The sequence below is a fragment of the Ambystoma mexicanum genome, chromosome 10 (genome assembly GCF_040938575.1).
Source record: "Ambystoma mexicanum isolate Mex_15411 chromosome 10, UKY_AmexF1_1, whole genome shotgun sequence".
Lineage (NCBI taxonomy): Eukaryota > Metazoa > Chordata > Amphibia > Caudata > Ambystomatidae > Ambystoma > Ambystoma mexicanum.
In genome coordinates, this window is record NC_090932.1 from 1,380,550,132 (window position 1) to 1,380,572,703 (window position 22,572).

Sequence of the window (22,572 nt, forward strand, 5' to 3'; positions counted from 1 at the left end):
CTGGCTCCCTCCCTCCCGCGCGTGCTGTGGCTGGCTCCTCCCTCCCGCGCGTGCTGTGGCTGGCTCCCTCCCTACCGCGCGTGCTGTGGCTGGCTCCCTCCCTCCCGCGCGTGGGCTCCCTCCCTCCCGCGCGTGCTGTGGCTGGCTCCCTCCCTCCCGCGCGTGCTGTGGCTGGCTCCCTCCCTCCCGCGCGTGCTGTGGCTGGCTCCCTCCCTCCCGCGCGTGCTGTGGCTGGCTCCCTCCCTCCCGCGCGTGCTGTGGCTGGCTCCCTCCCTCCCGCGCGTGCTGTGGCTGGCTCCCTCCCCTCCCGCCGTGCTGCTCCCTCCCTCCCGCGCGTGCTGTGGCTGGCTCCCTCCCTCCCTCCCTCCCTCCCTCCCTCCCGCGCGTGCTGTGGCTGGCTCCCTCCCTCCCTCCCCCGCGCGTGCTGTGGCTGGCTCCCTCCCTCCCTCCCTCGCGCGCGTGCTGTGGCTGGCTCCCTCCCTCCCTCCCTCCCTCCCTCCCTCGCGCGCGTGCTGTGGCTGGCTCCCTCCCTCCCTCCCTCCCCCCTCCCTCCCTCGCGCGCGTGCTGTGGCTGGCTCCCTCCCTCCCTCCCTCCCTCCCTCCCTCGCGCGCGTGCTGTGGCTGGCTCCCTCCCTCCCTCCCTCCCTCCCTCCCTCCCCGCGCGTGCTGTGGCTGGCTCCCTCCCTCCCTCCCTCCCTCCCTCCCTCGCGCGCGTGCTGTGGCTGGCTCCCTCCCTCCCTCCCTCCCTCCCTCCCTCGCGCGCGTGCTGTGGCTGGCTCCCTCCCTCCCTCCCTCCCTCCCTCCCTCCCTCGCGCGCGTGCTGTGGCTGGCTCCCTCCCTCCCTCCCTCCCTCCCTCCCTCGCGCGCGTGCTGTGGCTGGCTCCCTCCCTCCCTCCCTCCCTCCCTCCCTCGCGCGCGTGCTGTGGCTGGCTCCCTCCCTCCCTCCCTCCCTCCCTCCCTCGCGCGCGTGCTGTGGCTGGCTCCCTCCCTCCCTCCCTCCCTCCCTCCCTCGCGCGCGTGCTGTGGCTGGCTCCCTCCCTCCCTCCCTCCCTCCCTCCCTCGCGCGCGTGCTGTGGCTGGCTCCCTCCCTCCCTCCCTCCCTCCCTCCCTCGCGCGCGTGCTGTGGCTGGCTCCCTCCCTCCCTCCCTCCCTCCCTCCCTCGCGCGCGTGCTGTGGCTGGCTCCCTCCCTCCCTCCCTCCCTCCCTCCCTCGCGCGCGTGCTGTGGCTGGCTCCCTCCCTCCCTCCCTCCCTCCCTCCCTCGCGCGCGTGCTGTGGCTGGCTCCCTCCCTCCCTCCCTCCCTCCCTCCCTCGCGCGCGTGCTGTGGCTGGCTCCCTCCCTCCCTCCTCCCTCCCTCGCGCGCGTGCTGTGGCTGGCTCCCTCCCTCCCTCCCTCCCTCCCTCCCTCGCGCGCGTGCTGTGGCTGGCTCCCTCCCTCCCCTCCCTCCCTCCCTCCCTCGCGCGCGTGCTGTGGCTGGCTCCCTCCCTCCCTCCCTCCCTCCCTCGCGCGCGTGCTGTGGCTGGCTCCCTCCCTCCCTCCCTCCCTCCCTCCCTCGCGCGCGTGCTGTGGCTGGCTCCCTCCCTCCCTCCCTCCTCGCGCGCGTGCTGTGGCTGGCTCCCTCCCTCCCTCCCTCCCTCCCTCCCTCGCGCGCGTGCTGTGGCTGGCTCCCTCCCTCCCTCCCTCCCTCCCTCCCTCGCGCGCGTGCGCTGTGGCTGGCTCCCTCCCTCCCTCCCTCCCTCCCTCCCTCGCGCGCGTGCGCTGTGGCTGGCTCCCTCCCTCCCTCCCTCCCTCCCTCGCGCGCGTGCGCTGTGGCTGGCTGGCTGGCTGGCTGGCTGGCTGGCTCCCTCCCTCCCTCCGCGCGCGCGCTGTGGCTGGCTGGCTGGCTGGCTGGCTGGCTGGCTCCCTCCCTCCCTCCCGCGCGCGCGCTGTGGCTGGCTGGCTGGCTGGCTGGCTGGCTGGCTCCCTCCCTCCCTCCCGCGCGCGCGCTGTGGCTGGCTGGCTGGCTGGCTGGCTGGCTGGCTCCCTCCCTCCCTCCCGCGCGCGCGCTGTGGCTGGCTGGCTGGCTGGCTGGCTGGCTCCCTCCCTCCCTCCCTCCCGCGCGCGTGCTGTGGCTGGCTGGCTGGCTGGCTGGCTGGCTCCCTCCCTCCCTCCCCTCCCGCGCGCGTGCTGTGGCTGGCTGGCTGGCTGGCTGGCTGGCTCCCTCCCTCCCTCCCTCCCGCGCGCGTGCTGTGGCTGGCTGGCTGGCTGGCTCCCTCCCTCCCTCCCTCCCGCGCGCGTGCTGTGGCTGGCTCCCTCCCTCCCTCCCTCCCGCGCGCGTGCTGTGGCTGGCTCCCTCCCTCCCTCCCTCCCGCGCGCGTGCTGTGGCTGGCTCCCTCCCTCCCGCGCGCGTGCTGTGGCTGGCTCCCTCCCTCCCTCCCTCCCGCGCGCGTGCTGTGGCTGGCTCCCTCCCTCCCTCCCTCCCGCGCGCGTGCTGTGGCTGGCTCCCTCCCTCCCTCCCTCCCGCGCGCGTGCTGTGGCTGGCTCCCTCCCTCCCTCCCTCCCTCCCGCGCGCGTGCTGTGGCTGGCTCCCTCCCTCCCTCCCTCCCTCGCGCGCGTGCTGTGGCTGGCTCCCTCCCTCCCTCCCGCGCGCGTGCTGTGGCTGGCTCCCTCCCTCCCTCCCGCGCGCGTGCTGTGGCTGGCTCCCTCCCTCCCGCGCGCGTGCTGTGGCTGGCTGGCTCCCTCCCTCCCTCCCTCCCTCCCTCCCTCCCGCGCGCGTGCTGTGGCTGGCTGGCTGGCTCCCTCCCTCCCTCCCTCCCTCCCTCCCGCGCGCGTGCTGTGGCTGGCTGGCTGGCTCCCCTCCCTCCCTCCCGCGCGCGTGCTGTGGCTGGCTGGCTGGCTCCCTCCCTCCCTCCCGCGCGCGTGCTGTGGCTGGCTGGCTGGCTGGCTCCCTCCCTCCCCCGTGCTGTGGCTGGCTGGCTGGCTGGCTGGCTGGCTCCCTCCCTCCCTCCCTCCCGCGCGCTGTGGCTGGCTGGCTGGCTCCCTCCCTCCCTCCCGCGTGCTGTGGCTGGCTGGCTGGCTGGCTCCCTCCCTCCCGTGCTGTGGCTGGCTGGCTCCCTCCCTCCCGCGCGCGTGCTGTGGCTGGCTCCCTCCCTCCCGCGTGCGTGCTGTGGCTGGCTCCCTCCCTCCCTCCCGCGCGCGTGCTGTGGCTGGCTCCCTCCCTCCCGCGCGCGTGCTGTGGCTGGCTCCCTCCCTCCCTCCCGCGCGCGTGCTGTGGCTGGCTCCCTCCCTCCCTCCCGCGCGCGTGCTGTGGCTGGCTCCCTCCCTCCCTCCCGCGCGCGTGCTGTGGCTGGCTCCCTCCCTCCCGTGCTGTGGCTGGCTCCCTCCCTCCCGCGCGCGTGCTGTGGCTGGCTCCCTCCCTCCCGCGCGCGTGCTGTGGCTGGCTCCCTCCCTCCCTCCCGCGTGCTGTGGCTGGCTCCCTCCCTCCCTCCGCGTGCTGTGGCTGGCTCCCTCCCTCCCTCCCTCCCTCGCGCGTGCTGTGGCTGGCTCCCTCCCTCGCGCGTGCTGTGGCTGGCTCCCTCCCTCGTGCTGTGGCTGGCTCCCTCCCTCCCGCGCGCGTGCTGTGGCTGGCTGGCTCCCTCCCTCCCTCCCGCGTGCTGTGGCTGGCTGGCTCCCTCCCTCCCTCGTGCTGTGGCTGGCTGGCTCCCTCCCTCCCGCGCGCGTGCTGTGGCTGGCTGGCTCCCTCCCTCCCTCCCGCGTGCTGTGGCTGGCTCCCTCCCTCCCGCGCGCGTGCTGTGGCTGGCTCCCTCCCTCCCGCGTGCTGTGGCTGGCTCCCTCCCTCCCGCGTGCTGTGGCTGGCTCCCTCCCTCCCTCGCGCGTGCTGTGGCTGGCTCCCTCCCTCCCGCGTGCTGTGGCTGGCTGGCTGGCTCCCTCCCTCCCTCCCTCCCGTGCGCTGGCTGGCTGGCTGGCTCCCTCCCTCCCTCCCGTGCTGTGGCTGGCTGGCTGGCTGGCTCCCTCCCTCCCGTGCTGTGGCTGGCTGGCTGGCTGGCTGGCTCCCTCCCTCCCTCCCTCCCGTGCTGTGGCTGGCTGGCTGGCTGGCTCCCTCCCTCCCTCCCTCCCGTGCTGTGGCTGGCTGGCTGGCTCCCTCCCTCCCGTGCTGTGGCTGGCTGGCTGGCTCCCTCCGTCCCGCGCGTGCTGTGGCTGGCTGGCTCCCTCCGTCCCGCGCGTGCTGTGGCTGGCTGGCTGGCTGGCTCCCTCCGTCCCGCGCGTGCTGTGGCTGGCTGGCTGGCTGGCTCCCTCCGTCCCGCGCGTGCTGTGGCTGGCTGGCTGGCTCCCTCCGTCCCGCGCGTGCTGTGGCTGGCTGGCTGGCTCCCTCCGTCCCGCGCGTGCTGTGGCTGGCTGGCTGGCTCCCTCCGTCCCGCGCGTGCTGTGGCTGGCTGGCTGGCTCCCTCCGTCCCGCGCGTGCTGTGGCTGGCTGGCTGGCTCCCTCCGTCCCGCGCGTGCTGTGGCTGGCTCCCTCTGTCCCGCGCGTGCTGTGGCTGGCTGGCTCCCTCCCGCGCGCGCTGTGGCTGGCTGGCTGGCTCCCTCCCGCGCGCGCTGTGGCTGGCTGGCTGGCTCCCTCCCGCGCGCGCTGTGGCTGGCTGGCTCCCTCCCGCGCGCGCTGTGGCTGGCTGGCTGGCTGGCTCCCTCCCGCGCGCGCTGTGGCTGGCTCCCCTCCCCGGCTGGCTGGCTCCCTCCCTCGCGTGGCGTGCGCTCTGGCTGGCTCTCTAGAATAGTGCTCAAAGTAGGTCTTTTTTGAAGAACCAACAATATTAGACTTCGTGCAATAATACAAACTTCACTCAATGCTAAAAATGCAAAGTGTTTTAATGACAACAACTAAAGAGCAGAGGAGAAACTGAATCCATGGCCTATGCATTTCGGGTCATCTAGATCCTTAGGCACTGACTTTGGCTTTTAAAGGATTCACTTCCTTGATATTCATCAAAACATCTCAAAGGCTGTTCCTATATCTGCTAGTAATGATGAGAGTTCAAACCAAATGGATCTTCAAAATGGTCGATTTTTCCATTGTTCTTGGAAGAAACAGTTCTGGCTGCTATCCATAATATTAAATCATGCTCTCCCATTATGAAAGTGATTTCCGCTGATCTCGGAGGGGAAATTACTGTTGCCATTAACAACTCCTGTCAGTTCGGGGTAATCCATGATGAAGCCATCACTTGACCCTACTGTCCTTGCAAATTTCCGTCCTATCGCTCTTCTTCCTTTTCTTGCTAAACTGCTGGAGTCTGATTTCCTCCTTACTTTCCTCATTTTTGGAATCATCCTCTCTTCTTGACCCTGCACAGTCTGGCTTTAGACCTGTCAGAGACATAGAGAGTGTCATAGTCTCCGTCCAGGACGACATGGCCAGGCTGGTGGACTTTGGAAGGGGCATGGGGTGGGGGGGGGTTTCGGCTTTCGACACTGTCGACCACCCCATTCTGTTGTCCCGTCTTGCCCAGATGAGTATATATCTGGACAGGTACTGGCATGGTTCACCTCGTTCCTGGCGGATTGTACTCAGACTCTCTCTATGCCACCTTTTATATCTACTGCCTTCCCTCTTAGCTGTGGAGTTCTGCAGGGTTCTTCCTTGTCTCCGATTCTCCTACATCAGGTGTTATTCCTATGCCAATGACAATCAGATCCTGATACGTTTACATCTAGATCAGGCTGAGATGGCACTGTGCTTGCAAAGATGCCTGACTGCTGTTGGTAAGTGGATGAACCACATCTGGCTCAAATTGAACGGAGACAAGACTGAGGTTTTGGTGGTGGGGTGTCCCCCTGATCCCTCACTTTGGTTGTCTTTTTTCTGGCCTGTATCTTTTGGTGCCCTCCCATCCATACGGGGAAGGTGAAAAATATGGGTGTAACATTATCGGCTTCTCTCTCTATGGAGAGCCAGGTTGCGGCCATGTGTCAAACAGGACATTTTCAGCTGAAAGTCCTGAAAAAAGTGCTTGCGCTGATTTGTGAGCCCCTTCGTCCTCCGGTGCTAGCAGCTCTTATACTATCCCGGTTGCACTACTGTAATTCTCTATATTTGGCTCAACCGAAGGGGATAATTCAGATGCTGCAGTGTCTGCAAAACCTGGCCGCAAAAGTGGCTTTTGGCTCCCCCTATGGAGCCCATAACTCCCCTGTTTTACTATCTCTCCATTGGTTGCCTGTAAACCAACGTATCAAGTTCAAGGCCCTGTGTATTGTTGTACGGGCTGTACATAATCCGGGAGCTGAGTTTCTCCGGGCCAAGTTTGTGCGCTATCTCCCGAGCTGCAAGCTGCATTCCACAACTGCTAATCTTCTTATCGTCCCGCCGTATTGACTAACGCAGATAGGAGGCCGGGCCTTTTCCGTGGCTGCTGCTATCCTATGGAATGAGCTGCCACCTCCGTTAAAGAAACCATCTAATCATCTAGCTTTTAGGAAAGCTATCAAGACCTTTCTTTTTTCAAAAGGGCTGGCCTCATTGTCTTCTCTTGTTATGGATGTTGCTCTCTCTCCAGTGCCAAGATGCCTTCGGGTGACCGTTTGTGCTTTAGAAATGCTGTTAACATAACATAACTTCCACTTCACTGTATCCCCTCTGTTTAAACTTGTCAGGCTTACGCTCAAGTTTAGTTATGCAGTCTTGGGGGTCTCTAACAATCCTACCTACTCATTGGCTATAGGGTAAATTCATGATGAGACTACGGGGTGGAAGCTGAGTCTCTGCAGTAGGTTGTTCCTGTCGGCTGGTTTTCTATAAATGGTTGTGCGGAACCCAAAGGGTTCAGGTGTAACTTCAACACGAAAATGTATAGAACGGGTACCAACCTTTATGGTAAATTGAATGCAGGCATCTATAAGGTTGAGGTAATCCAGAAATTCCTCTAGGGCTTCCTTCGTGTCTCTCCAGATCCCAAATATATCATCTATGTATGTCCCCATTGGAACAGGTACCTTTGCCAGACAGGATGACTCAAAACTAAATCTGTCTCAAATGTGAACATAAACATGTTATCGTACGAGGGAAACCATAGTGGCACTTATTTTTCAGTTGCTATCTTTACTTATTGGCATTTTCTGTTTTCTTTTTCCTGTCTAGTTTGTGGTTCAGGCTTTTTTAGTGTTTTAGCAGGTATGTGACATTTAGCATGCTTTTTTCTCTCTCTAGTACATTTTTGTGTCCACAGCGTCTTTGATTATCTGCTATCCCCGTTATTCTATTTAGACTTGTTTAACAGAATTGTGTTCCATGCATTTCTGAGACTGCAGGTAGATTGTTAGGAGTCAGGTATTTGCTTTTGACTTCTCGTATGTGTGTCTGCTTTTTCAATTTGTAACAGGCTGTTCCAGTGGGGCCAGTTTATCTACCCCAACTGTTTATTACATTGGTGGATTGTTCTCTGCATTATATTCCTTGACCCGATTACCCGGCCCTGCTCATTAGCTATGCTACTTACGTTGGTTGGTTCTAGTATTTTCTGGTACTTCATTCTTGTATCCTTACGATTACGTGAGTTTTTTTTTTTTTTTTGCATTTCTCACTACCCAGGCGAAGGATTTAGATTATCTGAAATGCATAGACCATGGATTCTGTTACTCCTCTCCTCTGCTCTTTAGTTGTTGTCATTCAAACAGGTTTAGCATTGAGTGAAGTTTGTATTATTGCTTGTACCATTATTGTCCGTTGTTGAATATTGTTGGTTCTGCATAGCAGACCTACTTCGAGCACATCCCATTATAGCTATCCAGCTATAATCTTCCTCAAGGTGGTGTTAATCCCCATTTTTAATCCATGTGTATTTTGGCAGAATTACTCCACTTTAAGCTCAAACTCTGAATTCGGCAGTACAGTAAAAACAGTGGCAATTCCATTATTGCCCAAAAAGGTCAAGGTAACCGAATTACCGCCCTTTTTTTACCACACCACCGAACTTGTAATGGGGCCCATTGTTCTATAGATGTTTAATATAAGAGGAGACATTGACTTACCAGTCCAACTGATTGTTGTGCTTCTCTGGGACAACTAAGCTGTCGGAGATAAGTGTACAACGTTTCAAAAATTAGCCTCATTATGTTTTGTATCTCTTATCACTCAGCCCCAATAAAGCAGAATTCATCCGAGCCAAATATCAAATGTTGGCCTTTGTCCACCGTTTACCATGCCGTGATGATGACAGTGTTACTGCCAAAGATCTTAGTAAGGTAAAGTTTTTCTGTTTGTACAAAATGAATATTATAGCTCAATATCTGCCTGGCAAGTGTCTTCTTGGTAACAAAGCATGTGTAAAGGCTCAAAGATAAAGTGATACCTTAAATGTCAGTGTTTTTTCTGTGATGTGGTCACTCTCCAATTCAGATACTTGCTGCAAATCTCTGACACATCTTGCCTGACAAATCTCTTATAATGTATTTTAAAAGACAATACTGTTACACAAGTTTATAACTCCTCCAGCTTCTAAGCACAGGGCCAGTTATCAAACCCATGCTGCATGTGGTCCTCTTGTTCCCAAGGTGAGCGTGTTGCCCCTGAGCTTTCGGCCCTTCAATTTGATTTATTGCACTTGGATATAATCGATGTGGCTGTCATAACATCTGCGCAGGACCTACATGCCCTCTGTACTCCGTCTCTCAACTTCTTCTGCAATGGATTAATTTTCCCAGTCGCATGGATACACTTCTTTATTGTGATGTCATCTCTGTGAACTGAGGGGTGACCAACACCTGGTTACTGCAATAGTCTGGTCCTTATATTTTTTATCATGCAATATTTTCTTCCAATGTAACTCTAATGTAGTGCCCTTTATCACAGTTATGCGCTAGCAAGGTATAAAATGCTGGCCTCTTTCCGTGACCTAGACGGTCTGGGTTTAACCTCCAGCAGAGGTTGGGCCACGACCTGAAGCTGAATCCTTAGTCTCTATTTGATCTTAATGGCCTTATGATAACTCTTAGTGTTCTGGACCACCCCTGTTCTGAGATGTGTTAGTCGTTCCTTACCAGGGTCTTGAGGAGTTTCTGGAACTTAATAAGATCAGGCTCAAGACGGAGGGCGGCAGGGAGGCTATTTCAGAGGGAGGCACATGCTGAGGATAAGGATCGCCCTCCAAATCTTGGAGAACCGGCTCACTCGCAGAAGGTTCGGAGGTAGATTAACGGAGGGCCCGTGAGGGACAGTATTTAGGTAGGCAACATTGCAGGTAGGTGGGTCCCAGGGTCCAGAAAGCCTTTTGGACAATGTAGAGTCTTGATATTGATCTTTGCAGCCACGCAGAGCCAGTGAAGGGATTTCAGTGCCAGCGACATGCGATTCCTGGGCTGGAGGCCATGGATAAGTCTTGCGGTTCTGTTCTGTTCTGTATGAGTTTCAGAGGGCGCAGGGCAGAAGCAGGGAGTTTGAGGAAGAGGCTGTTGCAGTAGTCCATCCTAGAGAGAACCAGGGCTCTGGAGACAGTGAGCCGCCGGGGAAAAGTGAGAAAAGGTAGAGTACCTCTAAGGAGGTTTAGCTGATAGTTAGACTTTTTAGAGATGTCCGAGATGTGAGAGGAGAAGGAGATGGAGAGAATGGAATTGAAAATGACCCCAAGGTTTGTAGCCTTGCGGGTGGGTGTGGGCGCAGGGCAAGGGAGGCCGGCCAGAGTGAGAGTGGGAAAGCGGGAGCAGGGGTACCAATGTAAACGATCTCCATTTTACTGGAGTTGAGGTTGAGGTAGAGGTTGTTTGCAGCACACCATGACTGAACAGCGGACAGACAGATATGAGCGAGGAGGAGGAGGAGGAGGAGGAGGCGGTGGTTGAGGTTAGCCTGAAAGATATTTGTGTCATCGGCGTAACACTCAAGTTAGAGGTGAAAGTGGCAATCACACGTGCCAAGGCAGCCATTTAGACATTGAAGAACCAGGGGGATAGGTTCGATCCCTTGCGGACGCCACAGGTTGCGAGAGCAATAGTCGAGAGAAAGGCTGAGATCCACCTGGGATGGGCGGTCGGAGGGAAAGGAAGTTCACCATGCCAGAGCCTGACCTGTGATTACCAGGGTGTCATGGAGACGTGCAATCAGGATTTTGTGGTTAACCATGTCCAAGGCAGAGGAGAGGTCAAGGCGAATGAGGATAGAGGGAGTGTTCATGTCAAGGTTTGAGAGCAGGTCTTCACGGGTGTTCAGATTAGCAGTTTCCATGCCTCTGGATGCTCTTAAGCCAGACTGATGGTCATTGAAGCAACCAATAGATTCATTCAATGTGGAGGGTCAGCTGAGAGACAGCCAACTTCTCCAGGAGTTTGACCAGGAAAGGAATGATAGAGATAGGGCGGTAGTTTGCCGGAACGGAGGGGTCAGCAGAGGGTTTCTTGAGCAGAGGGTGCACAAGGGAGTGCTTAAGAGCAATTGGGAAAACGCCAGTGGAAAAGGAGAGATTAGCCAACGCTGGGGCGAGGGTGTCAATATTGTCCTTAATGGTTTTGGAGGGGCAGGGGTCCACCTGTTTTGATGAAGCCTTCATAGACCAGACTTGCCTGGCAACCTTATTGGGTGTGACGGGTGAGAGAGAAGAGAGGGGAAGTGGTGAGGGGCAAGGGAGGCTCTGGTGTTGGTGTATGCTGTGGCGTGCAAGAGATGGAGGAAAGGATGCCCTGGGTGTTAGATATGAAGTGTGCAGCCAGGGCAGAGCAAAGGTCCTAGGTGGGTGTGACCAAGGAGGAGGCTGATGCAGTTCCTTGCAGACTTTGAAGTTTGGCTGTGCTGCTTGATGATGCAGAGATGCAGGCTTGAATAAAGACTCTTTTCTTGGAGCAGATGCAGAGTCGATATTGCCTTTGAAGGAGGCGGCAGGCCAGTTTGTCAGATGGTCTGTCCACAAATTCTATTTCCACTCAACTGCCCTACACTTTCGTTTAAGGGCAGCCAGATTGGAGTCGTACCAAGAGTTGCACTTTTTGGAAGGCTTCAGTCGGCTCCTCATGACAGGGGCAAGAGAATCAAGGGTGTTGGAGATGGAGAGATTGGGGTTTGCGAGGGCTGTGGCAGGGTGGAAGTCAGCCGCAGGAATGGGGAGGAGAGTTGGTGGAGGCAAAGGCAGCTACTGTCCCTTTTTTTTTTCATGGGTCTGGTGACTTTGAAACCGAGTTGCCATGCTGGGTGTGCCGCTGCAAGAGGAGAGAAGAGCTTAAGGTGTGTTGAGAGAAGAGAGTGCTCAGTCCAAGAAAGAGAGAGAGAGAGGTAGTGAGAGGTATAGAAAGAGGGATGTCAGTAGAGATGAGAGCATCCAAAGTGTGACCTGTGGTGTGCGTGGAGCCAGAGGGTAGGATAGAGAGGGAGAGAGTCGCTTAGGTTGCGGAAAGGTCCTGAGGAGTTGGGACAGTCCAGAGGGCTGTTGAGATCACCCATCAATAGGAGTTGAGAGGAGGAGGAGGAAAGTAGAGAGGAGCCGAGGTCAGCCCATTCAGAGAGGAAGAGAGTGGACCGTCCTGGTGGCCGATAGATGGTGGTTATAAGGAGAGAAGATTTAGGCGAGAGTGAGAGCCTGCAGACTAGGCACTCTGAGGAGGATTAGGCCTGAGTAGGGATGATGGACATAGGTATCCATTCTGGGAAGCTCAGCACCACGCCCACCCCTGTCTTCTTTGGCCTGGGCGCAGAGAGGATTTTGTAGCCTTCAGGGAGGAGTGTGTCAAAGCTTGTGACAGAGCTATCCTTGAACCATGTCTCCGTGATGGGGAGCACATCAAGATCCATGAGTTCAAGGAGGTGGCAGATGTCAGACAAGTGTTTGACAGCGGAGCGAGCGTTGAGCATGGCACTGTGGAGCAGCTTATCCAAAAAAATGAACTAGGAAGACTTCCTAATTTGTGGTTTGCTCACGATGTGCTCTTGTAGAGCTATGCAAAATACTTCTCTTAACTTTTTATATCCTTTCACAAAAGAGTTAACAAAACCACTTTGTATCAGTTTTGTATAAACCAGTTCCAGATTCTTTAATCCTTTCAAAAAGCAGTGTGCAAATTTAGATAGTTATTGTGGCACTAGAAGCCAATGCACTTCGGAAGGGATTCCGTCATCACGGTTAAACGCCACAAATCTTAAATTGAGTTTATATGTCATTGACAACATATCACAACACAACACCGCCCCCTCCATGCCCTTGTTTCAGCCAACGCCCATTTTCTCAGATCCGTCCACCATTCCTCTGCATACCGGCCTTTAGGTGACTTCTATGCCATAGTAATTCTGCGTTTAGCCAGTATGTACGCCAGATCCCACATCTTGCTACTATGCTTGGCTCTTTTGGGGCAAGGAAAACGGCCCATCAAGCATGCACTCGGAGAGAGTATATCCAGTGCCACTCCCCCTATTCATTCTGCTCACCACTTCCTTCAAGTTTTGCCCCACCACCGGACAAAACATATGCAATATCCCAGCGTTTGCCTCCTTGCACCTAGCACATACCTGTGGCGCAGCACCCGGGAACTTCGAAATCCTCTGCGGTGTCATGTATGCCCTATGTGTTATCAACAGTCGTATCAGTTGCAGTCTTGCATTCCGCGACACCCTTTTATGGTAACCCAGTATCTCCGCCCAGCGTGTGTCTGTAAGGGGGGGGGCTCCTAAATCTGCTTCCCATGTACTCCTCGTAACCGAGGGAGTGGTGGGTCCATTAGTAAGTAGGAAATCATATAGTTGAGAAATAGTGTGCCCGCCCTCTGATATGTCATATAAAGTGTCCACTATAGAATGTTTTTCTTTCAGCTCCCTGTATGCAGGCCATCTCTGGGTGATCTCACCTCTAATGGTGCAGTGCAGTAAATATTGGCCGCTGTGTAAACCTGTGTGCTCAGAAAGCTCCAAAAAGGGTACAAACAAACAAGGTATCCTAGAAGATTGAACAGAACAAAGTGGGGCCCAAACCTGCAGCAAATCCCCTATCATGGTCACCCCATGTGATTCCCAATTCATGCATATCCCCAGTCTAACTTGTGCCATGGGTGCTACTACCGAGACCAAGGGGATTTGTGTTGAAAACAGGTCTGCAAGCCCTATCGCTGCAAGAGCCCTGTCCCACATTCTCAACCCTAAGGTCACCAGGTACGATCCATGGCCCCCCGGGGTCTTCTTTTCCACACCAATTCCTTCAGGTAATATTGTGCTCCAGTAGGTTGCAGCATCAGTTTGTCTGGAGGTGGGCCATCTGCGAGCCAATCCACCACAAATTGCAGTTGTCCTGATATGTACTATAGCTCAAAATTCAGAGCCCGAATACCTCCTCCTTCATATGGCCTTTGTAATGTGGATAGCGCTACTGTATTTCTACCATTTCACCACACAAATCCCCTGTAAATGCCATCCAATGCAATGAAAAAAGATGTGGGTATATAAAATGGGACATTAACAAAGAAATGCAGCAACCTAGGCAACACCACTATTTTCAAGAATGCTGCTCTCCCCATTAGTGAAAGGGTCAATTTAGCCCAAAACTTCATGGAGGTCTTGATACCCACCAATGCTTTCAACTTGTTATGTATGTGTTCTGTCTCGGGAGCCTGGTATATATTAACCCCTACTAGGTATCTTAAGGTGGGTTTTGTCCATTGCAGTGCAAGAACTGACAGTGCCTCTTGGTCTATCTTCTGCAACCCAGCTGTCAGGAACAGGGCAGACTTCTCAGTACTGATTGTGATCCTTGACAGTTTCGCAAATAGTGTAACGCTTCCAACAGTAGTTCTCGATTATCTTTAGGGTTCTGGGTATATAACCGCGTGTCATCAGCGTACATCGAGATCAGGTGTCTAACTCAGTTAATTTCTATACATGCCTCCATATATTCCACCCTGAAAGATTGCACTATCGGTTCCATGGCAAGGATGTAGAGCAAAGGGGACAGCGGGCAGCCTTTTCTAGTTCCTCTTCCTAGTTCCGATGCCTCTGATATGCATCACCCCATTTTAACCCTAGCTATTGGGCTGGTGTATGCTAGCTGGACCCATTTAATATATGCCTGCCGACACGGAAATCTATGCAGCGTTGCATATAGCCATTCCCATTTCACTGAATCAAACGCTTTCGCATTGTCTAGCTTGGCTTTAATGCACAGTGTTTCCCAGGATGGTGTGCTGACAATCACATGATGTAATTGCCTTAAATTGCAAGACATACTTCGGCCTGGCACATAGCCTGTTTGATCTGGTTGGACTAGGGTGTGCATCACCTTTTTCATCCTATCCGCTAATATGGACTTCAGTATCTTGATTGAGCATTGACAGGGCCTATATGAGCCACACTCCGTCAGGGGTTTATGAGGTTTGAGGAGTGGTATGATAATGGATTCCCTCAGGCTGCGTGGAAGCATACCAGCTTTATAAGTGTCAGTCAAAGTGTCAAGCAAATGTGAAGCTAACTCCTGAGCGTATTCTTTGTAAAATTCGCTAGGAAGCCCATCCGAAACCAGGGTCTGTCTTGTAGGAAAGGCCTTGATTGTACTTTGAATCTCCTCCAGGGTAATAGGTGCCTCAAGCCTATCACACGCCTCTGGGCTCAGTCTAGGAAGCTCTATCTCATTTAACACATCCTGCAAGTGGCACCTAAGCGTCTGGTATGTCTCTTGATAAAGGGATTCATAAAATTATTGGAAGGACTCATTAATGCCATTTTGGGTGTGGCCAGGTCCCCCTGCCATGTACATATCGAATAGATAAAACCTCTATTTTCATCTTTTTTGTAAAGCCATACTAGCAAACGGCCTGGTTTGTCGCCCTCTTTGTGCTGCCTCTCAATGTATTTGGAAAAGTTATGTTTACCCAGTCTCTCTTGCAGCTCTCTATGCATATTCATTTCAGGTTTGCAACCTCCTCCTCCATCCCGTTTTACTTTGTGGTGAATTGCTCTAGCTTCCTTAACCGTTCCTCTGCAGCAGACAATTCCTTCTGGATGGTTGCTTGGACACTGTTAGAGCCTGCAATAGCTGCCCCTCTAATTACTACCTTAAGCGCTTACCCAAATTTTTCCTACGCTAGGTACGCTGCCTGCATTATTCTTGATGAAGTCAATGATGTTCTAGCGGATGTGATTACGGAAACGGGGATCCTCAAGCGACTCGCCTCTAAGATGCCACGTAGGTATCTGAGCTCTAGGTAACATATGCTGCCGCCGCAAAATAAGCAGGGCATTGTCCGACAGGACCCTACCTTTATACTGCGCAAACGTGATAAGATGTGCCAGCTCCTGGCCTACAGAGAAATAATCTATCCTAGTATGCACGGCATGGGGCGCAGAGTTGAGTGAAGTTCTCTCCAGGTATCAATGAGATAAAACCGATTCTAGGAGCGTATGTAATGTTCTGGCTGGCGGAGCTGGATTAGTATACTTCGCATTTGATCTACCCAGGACCGGGTTCAGTGTGTAATTAAAGTCCTCCCCATCCCCCATATGATATTGCTGTTGCGGGTACAATGCTTGAAATATGCAGCAGCGCTGTGGTTGGGAGCATAAGTTTTAACAAGACAAGTATCTACCTGTTCAAGAAGTCCCTGTATTTACACCATTCTGCCCTCATTGTCTGTTTTGATATGGGTGACAACCGTGGGTGCTATCCATGTTAGGACCCCTCTGGCATAGGCGGAATATGGGGAACCAATCAGGCAATCATTTTCCTGCTAACAATGTTTGTTTCTCAGCAGTCCTGTGTGTTTCCTGTAACAAGGCAATATCTATTTTACATCTCCTTAAGTACGTGTAAACCCTTTTGCACTTCACGTAGGAATTCAACACGCTAACATTCCAGGTAAGTACATTTACAGTTCCAGCCATAATTTAATGCTCTGCCTTACTCGGCCGTCCCACTCCATTCTGACGAGGTGCGCTTTCCGTTCACAATACGGTGGTTCAGACAAAAATGGCATGTATTCCTCGTTGACGCTTGTGCAGGCAAAACATTTTCCCCCATTACCCATGCCAACCCCAACCAACAACTGCTCAGCTTCGTAACTCGTGCTCGGGCGTATCCGCCTCCCGCACTCACCCCAGGTGTACACACTTGAGGCTTGTGCACATCGGGGGGGTGGGGCACAAAAACAAGTGCCTCAGAAAGTAGAACTTGGAGGACGTGGTAGTCGCAGCCGTAAGTTTGGTCTTCTCCTGTGTAATCTGTGTTGTTGATGAGTGGTGCATCCCATCATGTTAAAAGTAGTATACGCTCTGATGCCCAATTTGATCCAACAATCAGGCCTGCTTTGGCCCTTTTTAGGGGCCCCCATCAGCGCTTGAGTTTTACTATCGCAACACCGGTAGGACAAAACTAACAGTAAGATGATCCCCAGTCATGCATGGCAACTGATTATGTCGATCTTCCTTTATGCTTCTCAAGGGTATCTGCTTCGTCTTCTCCGCCAAGATTTATTTTCTGTCTGTCCATCCATTCTTGTGCCTCTTCCAGTAGGTCAAAGAACAAAGTTTTGTTTTTATGTATGACTTTCAGTCATGCTTGGTAGATCAGCATGCATTTTAAGCCAGCCCTCGAAGCCTAGCTTTGGCCACTGAAAATTGTGCGCAGGTCTTCTGTACCTGGAAGGTGTAATCGGGGTAGACCGCCAAGTCTGCCGAGGTCCTCTTTAGTTCACCACCTTGTCTTGAGAAGGACAGAATGTTTTCCCAGTCTTTATATTTCAGAACGTTCGCAATTATCGGTCTGGGAAGCGCTCCAGGGGTGGACGTCTAGTTAGCTCCCTGTGTGCTCTCTCAATTGCAAAGTCCTTTGTGAGGTTCCGGGCCCTATTTCTTGAAGTAGCATGTTGTCTATATATGTGGTGGGATCCATGCCTGCTTCTCCTTCAGGGAGGCCCACTATGTGAATATTACTACTGTGTGCGCGATCTTCTGCCGCTTCCACCCTGTTTTCCAGCAGGCTAATCTTCTGTTGCAAGATATGTACGTTGGTGTGTCTCCTGAAGTATCTCAGTATTTTTTTCTTTGACCCGGGTTTCCAGAGTAGTAGTGCGCTCAGCCAGTTTACGAACATCCTGTTGTAACAGTCCCACATCTATTTTGACGGCTTCAATTTGTGTCCCCAGTGAGGCTTTTGAAGTCAGCGATGGCTGCATCACTTGATTATGCAGTTCAATGGCATCTCCCCTTTCGAGGGGATTGGGTCCTCCGACGTATTCCATATCTATGACATGTAATCACCACAGCTGTGCTGCTTCGGAAACTTTTTTCGGCGTCTGCGTCGATGACGTCGAAGCGCCGTCGTCGAGGGCCTCCTCCGACGTCATCCGATGTGATAAGTAGGACGCACGACGCCTGTAGCCTCAGTTCCGTTTTTTCCGCGAACGTGTTGCTTCGTGAATCTCGGTTAACGCCTTGACTCTTTGCAGTTCTGTTCTTCTCGGTTCTTCGAACCTGTTCGTTTTGTGAAAATCCTTCGTGTGAAGATGTCTTCTACTTCGTCTTCGACCCCGCGTCCGGGTTTCAAGAAGTGCGGGGAGTGTGGGTCCAAGATGTCGGTGACGGACTCGCACGACGCCTGCCTCTGGTGCCTCGGGGAGGCCCACGACACGGATGACTGTATCGACTGCCAGTCGCTCACGTCCAAAGCCTTACGCGAACGTAAGAAGAAGTTGTCGGTAGGTCGGGTGTCCAAGCCCAGGAAGTCGAAGTCTGCGTGGCTTTCGACGGATGATTCGAGGGGTGACTCTCCGCGTCATCGTCGGAAGTCTCGTGGGTCTCCTTCTAGGAGTTGGTCTCGCCACTCCTCAGCCTCTTCGAGGCATTCTCGGAAGCGCCGACACCGGCCGTCTTCCAGGTCCTCTTCGGAGGACTCCGCCCGGCACGTCGCTTACCCCACCAGCCGTGCGACGCCGGAGGAATGGGCTTCCTTCGGGAAGAAAATGCTGGCGATTCTTGAGTCGCAGGGTACTAAGCCGTCCGTGCCCCCGAGTGGACACAGCTCGCAAGAGTGGTCGGCACGAGTCACGGGAGAGGTCCCGTTCAGACAAGGAGACTCGTTCTCGACGTACCCGTTCCAGGTCCAGGTCCCGGTCCTCGACGCGTTCGAGACCGTGTGCACCTGTGAGGTCTTCGAGGAAGACATCTACGTCTGAGGCGTTGAGGGTGTCGACAGGCTTTCTCGAGGCTCCGGCTCCGAGGAAGTCGTCTAAGCCGTCGACGCTCAGATCGTCGAGGGACACGCTCGGGGCTTCGGCCTCGAGGGCTGTGCCGACGCCGTCGATGCTGGAGGCGCTGCATCTGACGTAGACGCCGATTTCCTCGGCGCCGATGCCGGTTCTCTCGACGCCGGCGCCGATTCGCTCAACGCCATCGACGCCTTTCGTGTCGGAGGTACCCCGTGGCAAGGGAGAACCCCCTAGGAAGGCTCTGGTTAAGAGCAAGCACTCTCGGGTGCCTTCTTTTCGCCACCTGGACTATATTTCAGAGGCGGATGAGGATTCTGATGGCCTGGTTCCTAGTCAGGTTCCAGATGAAATTGTCTCGGGCCATAGTCAGTTTGACGATTTGAGACAGTCACTGCATGATGCCAGTGGACTGGACACCTCTCCGGAGGTGGAGTTTTGTAGGCCTGAGCCTGGCTCTCATGCCGACTCCTCGTACCTGGCGCCTTATGGCTAGGGTTTCTGAGTACTTGGGATGGTCTGCTCCCCCAGGGGAGTTTGTGCAGGATGATCTGACGGACATCCTTGATGTTGGTCCCCCAACTGATCCGGTACTGCCGTTCCATATGGCTTTACAGAGAAGGGTGCCGGCGGCTTGGACTGCTCCGGAGAGTCTCCCGGCGGTGGGCAGATCCTTGTCGCGAAAATACCGTCCAGCCAGTAGCGACCCCTGCTACTTGACCAGGCACCCCACTCCGGAGAGTTTGGTGGTGCAGGCGGCCACGGCCCCGGCAAAGCAGGCGTCGTACCCTACCATCCCTCCTGATAGGGACGACAAACGTTTTGATGGCTGGGCGAAGAAAGTGTTTTCTTCTGGTGGTATGGCGCTTCAGGCGGCCAACTCCATTTGTGCCTTGTCTCGTTTCACACACACTCTGTGGAACTGTGTTGCATTAGCGGCTGAACATATTCCCGAAGAGGACGAACGGGATGGTTTCCTTGCTATGGTCCAGGATGGTAAGGATGCCATGTGTGAGTCCGTTCAGTCGGGTTTGGACTTAGCTGAATGCGTCAGTAGGTCCATGGCGGCGAGCACCGTAATACGCAGGTTTGCCTGGTTGCGGAAGTCGGGGTTTGCTCCTGATGTGCAGTCCCGGCTCCTCAACATGCCCTTTGACGGTGAACACCTTTTTGGCAGCAAGGCTGACGAGAGCCTTGAGAGGTTGCAGACCTCAAAAGCTGCAGCGAAGTCGTTGGGCGCTGCAGTTCGCCAACCTCCGCCTTTTCGTCCTAGGGTACAGCAGTAGAGGGGTGGTTCCTTTCGCTATTACTCCTTCAGTAAAGCGGTAGGAGCTGGCAGTCAAAGAGGCCAACGCAGGGGTACCAGAGGTGGACGACAGGGTACCCGTGGTGCCAAGGCCGCTCGGGCAGTTGCCTCTTTGCCCTCAGGTAACGCCGCAGCCGCTCCCATTCAGTCATGAGGCCATGTCCCATGGTTCGCCGGTTGGGGGAAGGCTGGCGCAGCATCTTGTAGAGTGGCAAGCCATTACTTCAGATGTGTGGGTTCTGGAGATCATAACCCACGGCTACTGTCTTCCCTTTCGGCACAGGCCTCGCGACAATCCACCGGGGAACCTCTTTGCAGAGTCCGGATCCGCTCCTTGCGCAGGAAATTCAAGCCCTGCTGGAGAAAGGCGCCATAGAACTGGTGCCTGTAGCGGAGAGGAACAAGGGATGGTATTCCCCTTATTTTTTGATTTCGAAGAAAGACGGGGGATTGAGACCCATCATGGACTTGCGCGGTTTGAACAAACTCCTCAGGAAGGACAAGTTCAAGATGGTTACTCTCTCTCAAGTCCTCCAGGCCCTTCAGCTTCAGGACTGGTTGGTGTCACTCGACCTCAAGGATGCTTACTTCCATGTGCCGATCCATCCCAAGCACAAGAAGTACCTGAGTTTTGCGGTTGGCGACTCGCACTTTCAGTTTCGGGTCCTGCCGTTCGGATTGACCTCCGCCCCGAGGGTTTTCACCAAGCTCATAGTGGTAGTGGCAGCGCATCTCAGGCAAGGGGGGATTCACGTCTACCCCTACCTGGACGATTGGTTGATCAGGGGGAGCTCTCCCGAGCAAGTCCTGGATCATCTGTCCGTCACCTGCCACTCCCTTCACAGGCTGGGCTTCTCCCTCAATTTTAAAGAAGTCCCATTTGACGCCAACACAGCGGCTCCAGTACATCGGAGCAGTGCTCGACACTTCCCTGGGGCAGTGTTTTCCTCCCCAGGTGAGGGCTCTTCACATTCAGCAGATGGTGCACAAGTTTCAGCATGCCCAGACGCTCCCAGCGTTCGAGTTCTTGAGGTTGCTCGGCCTCATGGCATCCTGCATTCTTCTGGTGCCAGAGGCTCGCCTGCGGATGAGATCTTTGCAGTGGGCGCTCAAGACGCAATGGTCGCAGTCCTCCGGCAGGATGTCGGACCCGGTTCAGGTGCCGCCCTCGGTCGCCCGGGACCTTCTGTGGTGGGCCGTCGAAGGCAACTTGATGAAGGGGGCTCCATTTTGGCTTCCCTGGCCGGAGGTGACGATCGTGACGGATGCATCCCTCACGGGTTGGGGAGCTCATGCCAACGGGCTGACAGTCAGCGGTCGTTGGTCTCCGTCGGAGTCCAGACTCCATATCAATCTGTTGGAGCTGAGGGCCGTCAGGCTAGCCCTGAAGGCTTTTCTGCCGACTGTGCGAGGAAAGAGTGTCCTGATCCTGACGGACAACACAGTGGCCATGCACTACCTCAACAAAAAGGGGGGGGGGCAGGGTCACTTCCTCTGTGCAGGGAGGCGATGCAGCTCGAGTTCTGGGCCATCCAGCAGGAAGTTTCGATCTCGGCAGTTCATCTGGCCGGAGACGAAAACGTGACGGCGGACGCTCTGAGCAGGCAGAGCACGATCTCTCACGAGTGGGAGTTGGCTCAGGAGATTCTCCTGGAGATCTTCGCCCTTTGGGGGACCCCTCAAGTGGATCTCTTCGCCTCCAGTGTCAACCGGAAGTGTGAAAGGTTTTGCTCGCGGGAATTTCCTCCAAAAGGAGCCTTAGGAGACGCGTTCGTGGTGGAGTGGTCATTCCCGCTGCTGTATGCGTTTCCTCCAGTCCCCGTCATCCCGCAAGTGCTGCGGAGGTTACGGAAGTTCGGTTCCCGGATGATCCTCATTGCTCCGGCGTGGGCTCGGAGGACGTGGTACCTGGACCTTCTCGACTTGTCCATCTGCCCTCTGCGTCGTCTTCCCTACCGAGACGGTCTGCTCTCACGGGAGGGGGGTCAGGTTCTCCATCCAGAGGTCAGATCCCTCAACCTTCACGCTTGGCTTCTGAAAGGTTGAGGTATAGGGATTGGGACTTCCCTGAAGACGTGATGGAGGTGTTGCTTTCGGCCCGAAGGCCAGCAACAAAGTCTCTGTACCGTTGCCGTTGGCGTAAGTTCTGCGACTGGTGCAGAGTTCAGAATGTGGATCCTTTTGCATGTGACATCCCCATGGTTCTGTCCTTTTTACTTTCTTTGGCCCACAGGGGCTTGCAAGTGGGTACCATTAAAGGAGGCGCTGTCCATCTTTAAGCGCGCGTCTAAAGAGTGTTCTTACTTTAAAATCCCTTTAATTTCACAGTTTCTGAAAGGGCTCACTAATGTGTTCCCTCCGTCACCTTTCCTGGTGCCCGGTTGGGATTTAAACCTTGTTCTTAAGTTTCTTATGGATGCTCCGTTTGAGCCTTTACATTCTTGCCCTTTGAGGCTGTTAACTCTGAAAACTGTGTTTTTAGTTGCGGTTACTTCCGCTCGCAGAGTGAGTGAGTTACAGGCACTTTCAGTTAAGCCACCCTTCACTGCATTTCACAAGGACAGGGTTGTCCTTAGAGTTTGTCTGTCTTTTCTTCCGAAGGTAGTGACGGAATTTCATTTGGCCCAGAAGGTTGTTCTTCCGGCATTCTATCCTCCTCCGCATCCTGGTAAAGAAGAGGAGAGGCTCCATAGGCTTGATCCTAGGAGAGCTTTAAGCTTTTATGTTTCACGCATGTCCCGGGTCAGAGTGGACGATCAACTCTTTATTGGTTACGCTGGAAAGCGTTTGGGGCAAGCTGTGACGAAACAGACTTTGTCTCGCTGGATTATTTTGGCCATCTCGGAGTGCTACCGCTTGGCGGGTAAGGACCCACCGGCTGGCTTGCGGGCCCATTCTACCAGGGGTATGGCTGCGTCTACTGCCCTGCAGAGGGGTGTTCCTATTCGCAACATCTGTGATGCAGCCACCTGGGCTTCAGTACATACATTTGTACGTCGCTATTCCCTCGATTCCATCCGAGCACAGGATCTGGCCTTTGACAAGGCGTCCCTTGGTCTGCTATTTGATCGGCTATTCTAAATTTTGATTCTAAATTCTTTCCCTCCTCCTTGCTCTGGTACTGCTTTGGGAGTCTGTCAT

General features: G+C 55.1%; 1 protein-coding gene across 13 annotated transcripts in view; it reads left to right on the forward strand.

Annotated features, from left to right (window-relative positions):
- GIT2 (GIT ArfGAP 2) overlaps positions 1 to 22,572 on the forward strand; it is a 2,415,297-nt gene that overhangs the window by 292,390 nt on the left and 2,100,335 nt on the right. For all 13 annotated transcript variants that reach the window (XM_069619395.1, XM_069619396.1, XM_069619398.1 and 10 more), the window contains one exon: positions 8,108 to 8,213. In XM_069619395.1, coding sequence (XP_069475496.1) covers positions 8,108 to 8,213 — 106 coding nt within the window. The remainder of the gene's footprint in view (positions 1 to 8,107; positions 8,214 to 22,572) is intronic.